The 16,395-nt window shown below is 39.3% G+C and overlaps 2 protein-coding genes across 5 annotated transcripts in view; one reads left to right on the top strand and one right to left on the bottom strand.

The window, feature by feature from the left end:
• Positions 1–1,768, bottom strand: part of LOC135497153 (protein qui-1-like) — a 71,886-nt gene extending 70,118 nt beyond the window's left edge. The window contains exons 1-2 of the mRNA XM_064786897.1: positions 1,727–1,768; positions 367–466 (exon numbers count right to left, since the gene is read on the bottom strand). Coding sequence (XP_064642967.1) covers positions 367–466; positions 1,727–1,768 — 142 coding nt within the window. The remainder of the gene's footprint in view (positions 1–366; positions 467–1,726) is intronic.
• Positions 1,769–10,956: 9,188 nt separating this feature from the next.
• The window catches only part of LOC135488224 (solute carrier family 38 member 10-like), a 57,886-nt gene continuing 52,447 nt past the window's right edge, over positions 10,957–16,395 (top strand). For 3 of the 4 annotated variants that reach the window (XM_064772752.1, XM_064772760.1, XM_064772735.1), the window contains exons 1-2: positions 13,081–13,274; positions 14,145–14,355. In XM_064772752.1, the coding sequence (XP_064628822.1) occupies positions 14,208–14,355 (148 nt within the window). In that variant the 5' untranslated portion in view covers positions 13,081–13,274; positions 14,145–14,207. Of the gene's footprint in view, positions 11,013–13,080; positions 13,275–14,144; positions 14,356–16,395 lie in introns of those variants that run through there. The other variant, XM_064772743.1, reaches the window with a different exon arrangement.

Raw genomic sequence — 16,395 nt, 5'->3', positions numbered from 1 at the left:
TGGGTATTCCAACCATTTTAAAGGCGGTCGTGGCGGCTCGTAGCAAGGCGGCAATGGCTCTATCGAGGTAAAGTTTAGAGATAATTGAGAAATTATATGGCCAATTATAAGGTTTTCTTAATTGAAATTACTGTCACAAGGTTGTCAAAACTCTAGATTATAGGTACGCCTAGGTCACAATTACACAAAACATTGAAATAAAACGGCCCAAATTTATTTCCGCATTTACAGTATTTGATGGTTAGGAACGAGTGTTTGAATGTTAGTAATAACAGGAATAATCTGCTGCAGGTTGTATTTCTACATGGTTGGTTTAGCTTTTCGCTACGTCATCGAAATGCCCTGAAACAAGATTTAATATATTACCTTTTTCTAACTTTGAAGCAGATGATTTGAGAAGTTGGAATTCACTTTCTTCTAGTTGAGCCGGCAGGGGTGACAACCCATACTTGTTTCCTATCAGACACTGAAAAAGAATTTTATTCAGCAATTAAACATTTTTATTAAGCATCATAAATAACATCCACAAGAAATCATCCCAAAAGTCATTGTTACATCGATTTCAAATATTTATAATGGAAAATATGTTAAGCTTTGCTTTTATTGCAGGGATCCTTGGTGTCACAACCAAGGACTGCTCAGTTTAAAGTTGATTGTATAAGGCCCTTGTGTCACAATCAGGAACTGCTTGATTTAAATTTAATCGTAAAATGCCCTTGGTGCCACAGCCAAGGACTGCTTGGGTTAAATTTGATCAAAAAATGTCCTTGGTGTCACAATAAAGGACTGCTCAGTTTAAAGTTGATTGCAAAAGCAATACTACCCAATGTGCCAGCAACGCATGTTGAAGGAGCACCCATTCCCTAAAGGCCTTAACCAGTAGCTTTGAGAACAGTTAAGGGAATATTTCAGTTGTTTCTTCATTGTATCTAGTGTACAAAGCTCAGAAAATGTAGAATATGTATTCCTGCCAACAAAGAGAATATAATTATTAACTATCTTGCGAGACCAGATGAGATGATAGAACAAGCGTACGGCAAAGCGGCATCAATATACACCTGTCGCTCCGAAAACGAATGTACGGTAAATTGACGGGTAATTTATGGTTGTATGGTGTAGTGGTAAAGCATTTCTATCACTTGAGAATGTAGCTTGTACATTTTACATTATGCATACATGTAGGTGGTATATTTCTATAATGGAAGACCATCACACGGGCAGCCAGATGGCACCTCTCCCACCCCACCCAATCATGCTACAGATAATTGAAAGCCATGGGTTGTCTTATTTGGCAGTTACAGTCCTGAATGCATGAGCCAGGATGGCCACCTGGAAGCCACATTGGATATCCGTTCAGGCCCAAAACTGATCAGGCACCAGCTCTCCAACCCCTGCCAATCAATTATCATATTCATGCCACACAAAATTTCTAGCCCATGAGGCAACTCGTTCTGCAGTTACAATCGAGGATGTAAAATCCAAGATGGCCACCTAATAGCCATATTTCATATTGGATAAGGCCCAAAATCAATGGGTCACTTCTTCAACCCCACTCCATCATATTTCACATCATATTCATGCCTGTGGGGCAACTCATTCTGCAGTTACAGTCCAGATGGCCGCCTGGCAGCCATATTTGATACTGGATCAGGCCCAAAATCAAAAGGTCACCCCACCCCTTGTCACAGAAAATTCACTCCCATGGGGCAACTTGTTCTACAGTTACAGTCGAGGATATGTAAATTCCAAGATGCTGCCTGGCAGCCATCTTTGATGTCGGATCGGGCCAAAAATCAATGAGTGACCTCTCCCATCCCACCCCAGCATTTCAGAAAAATACAAGCCCATCAGGTTTCAGGTTCAGCGCTTACAATCTAATGTAAAAACCAAGATTGCCACCTGGCGCCCATACCAGATATTGGAATGAGCAGTGGTTATGAAATATGAATATTTCTTAATTTGACATGATCTTTGATCTCTGTGACCTTGAAAAGGTCAAAACCAGTACAGCACGTTATGGCCCCTCATAAGAAGTACCTGCCATAAAAATTTCAGCAAGCTGCAACCAATATCAAGCGAGTTATCCCAAGTCTTGTGTTTTTACAGGTGGTCAAATCAGGAACAATATCCATGTATTAGGTCGAAAGACGGTTACTGTCACCTTCATGTAGGGGTACATATGAACAGAGATTGGGATCAATAGCTTCCGAAATTTGAAAATTTTGCAATTTGACACGAACTTTGACCTCTGTGACCTTGAAAGGTAGGTCAAGTTCAAAACCGGTATGATATATTATGTCACCTCCCAAGAGGTATCTGCCATAAAAGTTTCAGCAAGCTGCGACTAACATTAGCAGAGTTATTGCAATTTTTTGTGTTTTCGCATAATGCCCCCTAGTGGCCAAAGTGTAGATAAGATCACGACGGAAATCGAACTCAACCTTATCAGTCTCCTGTTCTCACTACCAAAAAAAATGAGAGTGAAATCTTTTGCGGCTCTAAAGTCATAGCCCGGACACACGAGGCATGACAGGCCAATACCATATTACAGCCGTCTTGCGACGGGCGTATAAAAACTCTTTACAACTCCTTGCTATGATTGGTCACCACAATCTCAGTTATTTCAATGATCGTACTCAGTTGGTGGTCTATTTAAATGTGCAGCCGGTCCACATGGGCATTTGAGGCTACACTTTTTTCCAAATAATAACACAAGTCGCAACAGTTAAAGGTTGTTAGATCAAATAACATTGGAAAATCATCCAATATCTTCAGCGCTTAGGGTCATACAATGTATGTATAGAGATAACAGAACTTTAAAAAATCAATATATTCATACTATACACATGCAAATTGCTACACAGGTAGTAACTGAAATGAAAAGGTCAGGGGCCATTGTGCTCACCATATCGATATATGGTGGTTAGGAATTCATCCTGATTAAGAAACAAGCTACAGTACAACCTCTCTATTGCGGACACCCATGGGACTGGGCGTTGGTGTCCGTAATGTAGAGGTGTCCTTTATAGGGAGGTTATGCCATTATTGTCCAAAAAGTTTATTCTAGTGGAGATAATATTAATTTGCCAACATTGATATATGCAGGTTATTTTCGCACGCTACTTACATGTAATACATAGACAGTGTACATCCTTACAGTTGTATAGAAGCATTTGATTGAGCTACCACACATCAAGCTTTATTCTTTGTAATTAGAGCACAAGAGCACAAACTACTCAATGGACTGCAATTAATGTTACCATATAAAGTAGCTTGGCAATGTGATGCACAGTGAAGATAATTAAACAATGCATTCGGTTTAATAATTAGGAGAGCAACGGACATTAAATTCATTCCACCATGTAATTAACCAGACTTAGTGTCTAATCATGTTCATCAATTACACAAACTTCACACCTGTAAGGTCTGTTTACTGTCCGCAATTGCGAGGTCATTGGACCAAAAAGTCACCATGGCCGTGTCCGTGATTCGGAGTAGAGAGGTGTCCGCCCTACAGTGGTTCTAGTTCAAGCAAATGACTTAGAAAAATATGGGACTGAACAAACATATTCGTAATGCGGAGGTGTCTGCAAGGGGAGGTTCTACTGTACATGTATAGTATATACTGAAAACAAGACACTAATAAACGAGATATTACACCTTTTACCTTTTCAGTTTTGGCTCCCTGGTGGCCATGTTGAGAATCATATTAAACAGTCATATTGAGTCATATTGAGTGAAATTTGGTGTCAGAGGTTTAATATCTGACCTAGAGGGTCATGTGGACCAAGTTTCAAGTTGTTAGCATAAGCGGTTAAGAAATGCGTCATTGTTACATTTACACTCAAACAGCCAATTTCTGCCGTTTGACTCTTTGACCTTGAAAAGATAGTCAAATGAAAAGCTCATACGACAAGCGATATATGCTTGCTTGGAGTATACTTACCATAAAAATATTATTGAAAGCAAGTCGCTAATAAGCAAGATATCGCACTGGTGGTCAAGTTGAGAATCAGATTGGACCGAAATTCGGCATCAAAGGTTATAATACGACATAGGGAGTCATGTGTACTGATTTCCAAGTTCACAGCTTTAGCGGTTAAGGAATGTGCCATATGCTATAGTTACACTCAAATGGCCAATTTACGTCATTTGACCTCTGTGACCTTGAAAATTAGGTCAAATCAAAAACCTGTGGAATCTGATGGACCCTTGCTAGGAGAACCTACCATAATTTTTTTATTGAAAACTAATCACTTAAGATAGATATCATGCTTTTTAGGTTTCCACTTGTGGCCAAGTCAAGAATCAGATCAGACCAAAATTCAGTGCCAGAGGTCACCTGACATGGGGGTCATGTGTACAAAGTTTCAAGTTCATAGCTCTAGGGGTTAAGAAACATGCGGCTGTTATTGAAACAGGATACAGACGACGAGGAACGCAGGACACTGCGGTATTGTATAGACTCCCCTACAGTGAGCCAAAAATAAATTAATGCATCAGAGAACGGTGAGCATGTCTCCAGGGTGGAATATAAATATTAAAGGAAGATTTGTTGCAACTGATATCATTGTCAAGTGTCAGGAAATGACCCTGAAGCCAGTGTCAGTCATTATATCATAGCTTGTTCGTCCTTATTTAATCATAGGATGTCCTGGTCTCAGTGTAGTATAAAATATCATTGCAAGTTCTGGTCCCAACATATTACATCATAGCAAGCTCTGGTTCCAGTGTATCATATCAATTATAGCATGTTCTAGTCTCAGCATACCATAGCATTTTCTTGTCCTAGCATATAATATCATAGCATATGCTGGTCCCAGTGTATCATATCATAGCATTTTCTGGTCCTATCATAGCATATGCTGGTCCCAGTGTATCATATCATAGCATTTTCTGGTCCTAGCATATGCTGGTCCCAGTGTATTATATATGATAACATGTTCTGGTCCCAGTGTATTATATCAGAGCATGTGGTGGTCCCAGTGAATTATATCAGAGCATGTTCTGGCCCCACTGTAATTCACCATTATGAGGCTTCATAATCATCAAATAGCGATCATGAATTGTAATTTTGCCAATGTTCCCAATAATGGTGTAATCGGTGAGCACAATCAGAGAAATATGGTATCATCGTTACTATGCAAATGATACAGAGAGAATAATAATAAGAGAACCATTGAATAGATCTAATCAAGTAAAATAATGCCAATCAGTCACTATGATGCAAAATACAGGTACATGTATGTATTGCGACTATCATAAATGATTTATTAGTCACTCCTCTGCTATCTGATTGAACATTGATGCCTGCATGAGAAGTTGCACTGCTTTACTGGACATCAACACTGTAAAAGTCAGAAGTCAAAATTCCACTAAATAATTTTTCATGGACGATGGTCACGTCTGCCTTTGTCTGCCTCTGTTTTCCGGTGGTGAGCTGCTACCTGATGCAGGAAACCGTTATTGATTTCTGTTGCTGGTCAAATGTTAGGGGTGAATTATAGGACAAGGAATATCAATATGTCAAGATCTTATTCTATAAACCCTTTGGAGTTCATGCATGTTATTCAAATATGCTACCCCTTAGACATGTTGGAGTTCAAGCATGTTCTTGGCTTTTTTGTCATTTTTGTCATTTTTGGTAGCCTGTAGCTCAGAAATCACTGGTCTGATAATATTGGAGTAATAGAAAAGTTTGTTAATTACATCAAGGGTTTTCTTATGAGTGCAGTTGTAAGCGTAATATCATCATCCATTTTTGGGTAAAAACACCAAAAATTGTTGAGAAATCAAAAAAATTGTGGATAATACTTGGAAAAATGAATAAAGTAACAAAAGTATTTTTGTGTGTGTTTTATTCATTCTAATAGTAACACAGGAACAATGCAGAACATAATGATTTCGGTCAAATTCGAAGTGTTTCGGGGTGAAAAACATGTTTTTGAAACTTCTCAAAATCTGTGATTTCTGAGTTAACTTCAACTCAAAATTGCACCAAGCTTCATTGAATAGTAGAAGTAAAACTGGATACCGTCACTGTAGTTTACAACAATGTCCATCGGTCCCTATTGTTGGGCTGTTGTGTTGCTCCACCGATGATACACACGGACCAGACAATAAAATCAGAATAGTAGAAGTAAAACTGGATACCGTCACTGTAGTTTACAACAATGTCCATCGGTCCCTATTGTTGGGCTGTTGTGTTGCTCCACCGACGCGCGTTTCTGCCCCTCTATCCAGTTTTACTTCTACTATTCTGATTTTATTGTCTGGTCCGTGTGTATCATCGTTTGATCCTGTACTTCTCAACATGTGCCATTTGGACAGCCCACCTGTTTGACTACAACAGAATGTTTCAACAACAGAGTCGCAACAAAGTCTATAACGTCACAACGTCATTGAGAAACCACCCCTGAGTCATGATGTCATTCAAACTGTGAACTTCGAACAAGACAGATGCGAGTCAACCCCAGCCACCCTGATGAAGCCTAGAGGGGCAGAAACGCGCGTCGGTGGAGCAACACAACAGCCCAACAATAGGGCTCGATGGACATTGTTGTAAACTACAGTGACGGTATCCAGTTTTACTTCTACTATACCAAGCTTCATTGAAACAACCCAACGAAAAATAGGTACCAATCGATTGTTAGCGGCGCCAGCTATCCCATAGAAAATGAACTAAACGTGGAATGCCCACAACTGCGTATATATCAATAGGTTTTCAATGCCAAATCTACTGGCGACCTGTGGTAGGTACGTCACGATTCGCGGGTGGTGCTGGGATCCTGGCTGTTCAGATTTGCATGCACTAGATCCGTTTCCAATATGGCGGTCAGTTTCACGTGCGGGCAGCAACACAAATTCAGTCATAAAATCTATGCAAATGAGAATTTACTATGATACCACTTCATTTTTAGCCAATCAGAGACAAGCCTGATATCATACGACCATTCCTCATCTAAAATGTTGACCTTCTGATTTCTGTATGACGATGGAAAACTTTCTCAAATTCGCAGCATTGAGCAAAATCTCAATGCAATCTTAGACTTATGATTAGAACTATCTAAAGCATCTTTTCAAGATTTATATACTGTTTTATACCACTTGTAAATAAAATTGGTTAAGGCGGTGCCGAGTTATGCAACACGCAAGCAGTAGTGTCCGGTCTGCCATCTCGATTTATAGCAGAACAGAGAGACATATCACCCTGCAGCCAGAGAAATAATTGGATCATTTTTTATGCATTTTATTGGCTGAGCAATTGTTTGCTGACAATTAAATGCCATGTGGAATCCCGCCTAAATGGAATCAGGTCATGTCAGTAGGTTTTTTATTTCAAAACAGTAGAAAGAAGAACCATCCCAGCCGTTAAGTTACATGTACACTTGAATGGACTCAATTGGTTTCTTGAGTCCGACAGCAGATTTGATTGATAAGAACACAACACTGTACCTACCAAAAAGAACGGTCCAAGGGATAGTTGACAGGCATGCTTCACCTCCCTCAGGTGTCTGTCAAAGGCGTGGCGATCAAGCACATGGTCGAGATCTGTACCAAGATGCACATCAACAAACTGGACATCGAAACCGAAGTGAACAAAATAATTCTGCAGCTCGGGAAGAACGGATGACCACAAGTGTTTACGTTCAATTTCAAAGTCTGCAAAGAAAGAGAATTGAGAGGGATGGTTGTATACTACTTTGGCAAAAATGCAATGTAGAAAGAACCAATAATTTTTTCATCAAGACATCACTCAGTGAATCACCATCCCAAGCCCTGTGTACAAAAATATACTGACCGTGAGTTTGAAACAGTGTTTTTTTAGAATACATGAAATACTGTGCTAAAGTGCACCTAATACTCCTTGGCCCAAGACAAAGTTCAGGTGGGAGAGTGGGTCATGTTGATACACACCATCTCCTGTAGTTGTGACCATACGGTGTAATTATGGAGCAATGACATATGATTCAACATCAAACTCAGTTGAGTTGTACAGGAGCAACTGCATTTTTTTGGTCTTCAGGAAAAGCCTGCTAAAGTGGTCATACTGTGAATGGTATGGAGTCAATTTTCAATAGCGAACAGTATCCACTGGAAAAGGAAATCTTGAAACATTAGAGAGATTAAGATTTTGATCCGAGAATGAGAACGAGGTGTTTTTTTTGTCAGGTTGACGTCATCAAGTCCAACTGATTGCTTTGTATTATTATTTTTAGGCATACCAGGCATTATAAACACACTGTTTCATTTCGTTTCTGACAACAGGCAATATGGTATCTATCGTCAGAATACCATCTTGTTTTCATTCTTGTATCGAAAAATCTTAACCTATCTATTGTAAAGTAAGAGTATTTGTCTGATTGATGGAATGCAACAATGATAAGCTATTGAAATTTAACCGCTGCGTCCTTGAAAATTAGGTCAAAGCATGAACTGAAACGAGTCAATTTTCAATAGCAAACAGTGCCTAAAGACGTGCTACACATTTACCGCATATCAAAAGAACATCTTGAAGCATGCTCAAGTAAGAGTGCCTTGACGGACTAACGAACAGACCGACAGATGCCAAAGAGGACAACAATACCCCTCTGCCAAGCTGGCACGTTGGCTGTGGGGGCAAAACTCAATGCATGACTGTCATAAATATGACATCGTTGAAATAGCCTCTTTTTGCAGTTTCTCCAAGAGAGCCATTCGTAAAGATGAAACGGCCAGGGGCCATTGTGCTCACCGTATAGATATTTGGTGCTTTGTAATTCATCCAGATTAAGAAACATTGTACATGTATAGTATATAGGTCAAACCAAAGTCGGTATGACATGTGATGTATCGTTGCTTGGAGTAAGTACCATAAGAATATCATCAAAAACAAGTCAATAATAAACGAGATATTGCACTTTTTACCTATTTTAGTTTTGGCCTCCTGGTGGCCGAGTTGAGTACCAGATCAGATCGAAATTCGGTGTCCGAGGTTACATGACGTAGGGAGTCATGTGTATCAAATTTCAAGTTCAAAGCTTTAGTGGTTAAGAAACGTGCCATAGTTACAATCAAACGACAAATTTACGCCATTTGACCTCTGTGACCTTGAAAAGCAGGTCAGATCAAAAACTCATATGATATGTGATGTATCCTTGCTAGGAGAACCTACCATAAAAATGTTATTGAAAACGAATCACTAAAAAATAAGCAAGATATTGCACTTCTTACTTTTTCCATTATGGCCCCCTGGTGGCCGAATAAAGAATCAGATCGAGCCAAAATTTGGCATCAGAGGTTATCTGATGTAGGGGGTTATATGCACCAAGTTTCAAGTTCATAGCTTTACTGGTTAAGAAACGTGCCATAGTTTACACTCTAACGGCCAATTTACGCCATATGACCTCTGTGACCTTGAAAAGTAGGTCAAATTGAAAACCCGTAAGATATGTGATGTATTCTTCCAAAGGGTACCTACCATAAAAATTTTATCGAAAACAAGTCACTTATAAGCGAGATATCACACTTTTTAGATTTCCACTTTTGGCCCCCTGGTGGCAAAGTTGAGAATCAGATCAAACTGAAATTCAGCACCAGAGGCTATGTGATATAGGGGGTTATATGTACTAAGTTTCAAGTTCATAGCTTTAGTGGTTAAGAAACGTGCCATAGTTTACACTCTAACGGCCAATTTACGCCATATGACCTCTGTGACCTTGAAAAGTAGGTCAAATTGAAAACCCGTAAGATATGTGATGTATTCTTCCTAAGGGTACCTACCATAAAAATTTTATCGAAAACAAGTCACTTATAAGCGAGATATCACACTTTTTAGATATCCACATTTGGCCCCCTGGTGGCAAAGTTGAGAATCAGATCAAACTGAAATTCAGCACCAGAGGCTATGTGATATAGGGGGTTATATGTACCAAGTTTCAAGTTCATAGCTTTAGTGGTTAAGAAACGTGCCATAGTTTACACTCTAACGGCCAATTTACGCCATATGACCTCTGTGACCTTGAAAAGTAGGTCAAATTAAAAACCCGTATGATATAAGATGAATATTTGCTATGAGTACCTACAACAAAAGTTTCATCGAAAACAAGTCACTAATAAGCGAGATATCACACTTTTTAGATATCCACATTTGGCCCCCTGGTGGCCAAGTAGAGAATCAGATCGGAGAGAAATTTAGTGTCACGGGTCATCTGACCTAGGGGGTCATGTGTACAAAGTTTTAAGTTCATAGGCCTAGCGGTTAAGAAACGTGCCACTGTTTTTGAACTAGGATACGACGGACGACGACGACGACGACGACGACGACGACGACGACGGACGACGGACACTGCGGTATTGTATAGACTACCCTACGGTGAGCCAAAAACATGTATGTCCCAAACCACACCTTTCTTTCAGTATTCATCTCTTACACCATTGTGTTTCACAATTCTGATACGGTCAAGAAGGGGGAGGGGGGTAAATGGATTGTTAATATTGATTTTTGTCAGATAAAACATTGTTCCATAAAGTAAGAATTTTTAATGTTTACATTAGGACTAGGGGGGGGGGGGGGGTCAAACCCAATCCCAACATTGTATTTAATGTGAAAGAAATAGATGTTTATGGACAATCCCAAAGTGCTTTCCAAATGTGTGCTTTCTATTGCCTAATCTACCCATGACAAAATGATAATTGACATGATTGAAACATAAAAACATAACCAAACAACGGACACTTTAGAGTCATCGTCATATTTTCATGGCTGCGTTACAGGTAGCCGCAACAGAAACACTCCATTGTAAAACGCTCCAGGCATTCCATTGAGTAAATAAAGAAGAAGAATTGTTATAAAAATCATGCCATGTTGAGCAACTCCGGCAGAAATCAATCAACTCAATATCTGCTAGTGATGTGCCCACCATATGTGACCAGGCACATTATTTGTTTTATATATTGAGAGATAGGCAGAAAGATGGTATTGGTACATGACACACTTTGTGTGCCTGGTGCGCCTGTCTTGGTGGGATCTGGTAAGAAATCAACGATAACAAAAAGGCAGAAGCTAGTACTGTTTCAGGCATGAAATTTTTTATTAGAGTCAGAATATATGGCTGTCTTGATACATGTACTTGAAGTATGGTACATCACTGGCAGTTAGTAAAATGAACATATTTAAGCGATTTTAGGCAGAGCATGGCCCATCTGAGGGGATTACCACATAAAGCACATTCAGAGAAGATGATGATGACAAAAGCAATATGTCTCTCTCTAGACCTTCTGCTTTGTGACACAACAATACTGAAATTATCTAATATACTGACTGACCTTTAAGTTGGACGGTTTGAGAAAGACTTGTCACACAAGTGAATTTATCTTTTCTTGCATCAGACTGTTCAGAACTACATATACTGAGGGCTTTATAACATGCAACATATCAATCAATGTTGCATCTTCATTGCTTTTATCTCTTATGTCAAAAAAAGGAGTTAAGTCACCTTACTTTTCATGGTGAGAGGAAAAAGGCATCACAAATTGAGGTTTAAGGTGTGATAGTACTAGTTGGCTTCTACTGGACAGTGATTGAAGTTGAACATTGAGCTCTACAAAAGCAATTGCAACTTTCTATTTCGGACAATTTTATGGGGCCAGTTGTGAAACCCTGAATCAGATGAGGCCGATATTCAGTAGCAAATAATGCCGACTGATATGCTATACATTTACTGCATATTAAAGGGACAACTTTGGCGTAGGAGTTACCTAGCCGAGAGGATAATACCCCAGCTTGACACCATGCGGCGCCACCTGTAGTACCACACTGATGCTGATCCCTGTGAACGATTTTTCGCCAGTGTTGCGAGGCAGCATTGGACATGGTTTGTAAATTTCAAACAGGCTAAAGGTTACACACCGTTTTAGTGCATTGTGTTAGTGCATTAGTGTATTGCAGTTCAATGACTTTTCAATTATTCTCTTTGTATAAGTAACAGTCCTGCTGGAAGCCATTTTTGTATGGAAAACCAACATATCTATGCCCTACTTCACCCTTTAAAAGAAGGTCTTGAAGCAGTCTCCGATTAGAGCGTCTTCGTCGCAAGTCAAGGGAAGAATAATTACGTTTTGAACTCCGACCTCTGTGACCTTGAAAATGAGGTCACACCAAAAAGTTGTGTAACAGTATGATCCTGGGTAGTAGATAGACTTACCATATAAAATTCATCAAATTCTGTTGAGTTCTTATAAAAAGAATAATTGCAGTTTTTCCACTTTCCGCTTACATGGCTTATGCCCCCAAGCAGTGAAACTGCAAATTGGATCAGGCCAATTTTCATGAGCCTACAGTGCCTATGCTCTATATTTACCGAATCTCAAAACAAAACATTTTCTAAAGTTAGAGCCCCTATCGACGAACAGACTGTGGGGTCCAGAGAAGGTGGGAAAGTTGTATCCACATTGGGTCAGGAAGAATGAGCTTCGGGCCATCCACCACATAGTTTGTAGTAGGGAAAACATGCAAATGAACAGATGCTGAAGGCAAGATATTCTTTCCAACTCTGATTTTATCGTATAAAACAACACAATGATATAGGCTATAAAATACATACAACGGGACAATTGGTTAAGAGATTTTTAGACTGTTAGATATTGTGATTGACAGATAATACAAATGAAGAAGACTAGCTGCATAAGGCAAGCTGCTGGTTTTGTGATTGCAACACTGAGAGACAGACAGACAGATGGACGGACTGACCCTTAGACGCACAGACAGACAGACGCCTGAAGAGTAGGACAATACCCCTCAGCCATGCCAGTGGCTGAGGGGTAAAAACTTTCTAGGCAATAATAGCACTAAATGTTGTGCTGGTGATTGAATGGCAAATGCTCATCTGCTGGGCCTTATGGAAAATTATTGAGGTCAATATATGACACACATGACTAGGTCCAGTGTGAAGAGGAACCTAATACCCTCAAAGTCATTGACAATTTTATACACAATGAACACTTCATCATAAACTGGGTTATACTTCTGTGCCATAGTCAGTCATAGAGAATACTAAATGTAGTAACGCCAGAATGTGCATTTTGAACAACAATTCAAAGCAATACATGCTTCAGTTTTCAAGTCAACAGAGCTGTGTACACAATATCTCAAATACACATACCACAAAATATGAACACATCCTTTAATCACTTAACAGTATGTGTGGTTGTCATGAACAATACTGCTGAATATTTGACAAACGATTGTGCCTATGATGTCTCTAAAGAGATAATATCTGGAGTGTCTGATGCGAGTAAGTATCCTTTTAAAACCTCCACCCTCTTTACCCTAACTGTTCTTTTAAAAATCCTCTTTCTCTACAACCCAGCTACATAATATAGTCTGGAAATCTGATAATAAATCATTCCCCCAATGTATGTTATAACTAGTAGGAAAGATAGGAGAGAATACATGATCCACTATTAACAGAATGGCTGGACATCAAAATTTACATCAGATTTGCCATTTTATGTGGAAAAACAATTTTATAAGTTCATACCCACCCCCGGCCCTACTGTTAATCCTAACTGACTGATGACCAAAGTCAAATGCCACCAGGTCTAGAGCCATGACCCATTGGACGTTACACAGCTAGGTAGGGGGAATTATACCCATTCTGTTGCCAACACATAATATTTATAAGTTCAAGAAATAGATATATGATGACAGCTTATCGATAATTCAAAAGTTCATGTTTTCACAATTTAGAAACATTTCAGAGACGTTTTCATTACGCATTATTAAAAAATTGTCTTGGTTTTTTTCTTCCGTTAAAACAAATTTCCAAATGGCAGCTAAGGACAATGCCTAACAATTGAAAAGTGACATCAAGTCCTTGAAATTGCTGTTAATAACTGCAAATATGGGAATTCATAGAAATCCACAAAAACCATGGGGTGAAATACATTCATGGTATCAAATCAGGAATAGAAATCAACAATAACCTTGGGGTGAAATACATTCATGGTATCAAATCTACTTCTGTCCAGATTAGAAAAACATTTAAACACCTGATGCACACTCTATGTCCATGAGAACAATCAATAGTAATTTTGTCCTGTTTGTGTCAGAGTGGCATGCGACAGGATGTAACAGGACATTGATTATTTTGGTTGCCTTTCAGTTACCATCCATTAACGAGTTTAAACCAGACGACAATGGCATTAAAACAATATGATTGAAGACAATGACATCTCGGCAGCAACATAGTACATCTGTTAACTTGCTTGAAATAGATGGCATGGATATGCAGGAAGAGATACAAGGGCTTTGCAGTGAAGTTGATAATGATAGAATATACAATGATATGCCTGAAGCACCACAATCACATATTGGTAAGTCAATATTTCAGGAAATTTCAAATCCCAAATATTTACCAACTCTTCAAAACTCACAATTAAAGCTGACAGGTCAAATACATATTCCCGAGTCAGGCCGAAGCTGAGCAAACAGGAATGTTCAAGATGTGCATTTGGAATAGGGAATTGATTCCCGACTGGAAGTATTGGTTGTCTCACCAGAACCAGCTAAAATTTTGACCAAAACCAAGCCGGCGCCAGGGTTTTCGCCAATTTTGCTTCACCCGAGCGTTTTTGATGAGACATTCAATACCCAGGGAGGCATCAATTTCTATTCACCAAGATCTCAAATTAAACAACGAAGAATATGTTTTTAAATGCTTTTTGACAGCTTCCAGATTTTGCACCAACCAAGCGGTTTTGGTGCCTAACCACAGCCGCTAAATTCAAAATGAGGCTTTGTAGGCGCAAAATGCCTTTACACTGTAAACTGTGGTTCATAATAAATCCAGAAGTATTAAGGTAGCAGGAAGGGTTGGGCGTTTGTGGTTTCTGAGTCTGAGGGGGTTGGTGTCTGTTGACTGTGATTTAAGAGAGACTAGGCATGGCCCCAGTCTCTCTTTTAAAGCACAGTCAACAGGCATTTGGTCTCAGTATTTGGGTAAGTACAGAATCAAGCCAGCTCAGAGAGCAATGATTGAACGATGCTGTGGACGAGTCCAAGGATACTGCATCAGTCACAACCAACTTCTCATCAGAAAGCGTCACCACCAGCATATTCAATGTTCAGTTCCAACCTGTACCAGTCCAATGCACTCCTGTCATGGTCAGCAGTGGTCAGCTTAGCGCGATATGGAACATTCTTCCGAAACTCTAGCGAGGGAAGTCTGCTCATTAGCATATCTCGCGCACTGCTCCTTCTGGTCAAACATCGTAGTGAAATCGTAACGGAAAACGTCTGGCTTGGCGCCAGACTAATAAGTGAAGAACTAATAGGTAAAGAACTTCTACTTGCGCGAGACTGCTGTGATAAAATTATCATTCCAGAGACTCTGGTGACGTACACATATATTTTTTACAATCAAAAATGCCCTCAAAAGACGACATGGAATGATTATTTTATTGATATTTCCTACTATATACCTTCCAATTATCACTTTATACAAATAGATCGGCGTTAGGTCGCATGCTTTTCTTTCCTGGTGACACTATAAAGCAAAATAGTTGCAACCCCGTAAATGCGCTATAAGTCCGATAATAAGTGACGGTGACCCGTTATAAATGTTTCGCCAGCTTCGCTTTTTTGCCGCTACGCGGCGTGTTGGGCCCTTGCGTCTAGATATTTAAGAATCTTCTACTGAATATACCCATTACCCCCAGTGCACAAACCTCAAAAGCAAGGCATTCTCTGAAGTCACAGTAGGATGCACTTCGAGTGAAAGCCATGAGATCAGTATAAAGTATTCAGACAAAAAAGTTCTAACACGATGCAATCACTGGCCTCAGCACTGTATCAGGAAAGCTTTCACTATGGTAATGCAAAGATAAATTGACCGAACTATTTGTATCTTTTGTTAATCAACACCAACATATCACCCTAATTTCTTTGGTTTATCATTAGGTTGGTCGTCTCAAAGTACATTCTTAAAATTCTCAAAACACATTCCAATTTGAGATCTCGTATTTCAATGAAGTGAAACTGGAATATAATTTTTTTTTAAATAAGTCACATAATCAAAATTGTTACTGTTGAAAGTTTTTCGACCCCCTGCAACTAGATAATAAACCCAAGAAATTGGAGTGATATGTTGGCGTTGATTTTTTAAAGATACAAATAGTTTGGTCAATATATCTTTGCATTCCATGTTTTCCATGTTTTTATGAAAGGGGTTGAGTAGCACATCGAGGAATGGCCAGTTCGTGTTTTAGATTTCTTTGAGTGATGACATTATTCCCAATAATAACCGATTTTCAGCTGTTTTTGAAATCTTTCACTTGGGTTCAGTTACTGTTAGATCTAATGACCTGACCGATGAAAAATAATTGCACAAGACTCATATTCGATGGACCTTACAG

This window comes from Lineus longissimus, chromosome 1 (genome assembly GCF_910592395.1).
Source record: "Lineus longissimus chromosome 1, tnLinLong1.2, whole genome shotgun sequence".
In the NCBI taxonomy this organism is placed as follows: domain Eukaryota; kingdom Metazoa; phylum Nemertea; class Pilidiophora; order Heteronemertea; family Lineidae; genus Lineus; species Lineus longissimus.
Note: the sequence above shows the minus strand (reverse complement) of the source record. Positions and strands in the feature narration are given on the sequence as shown.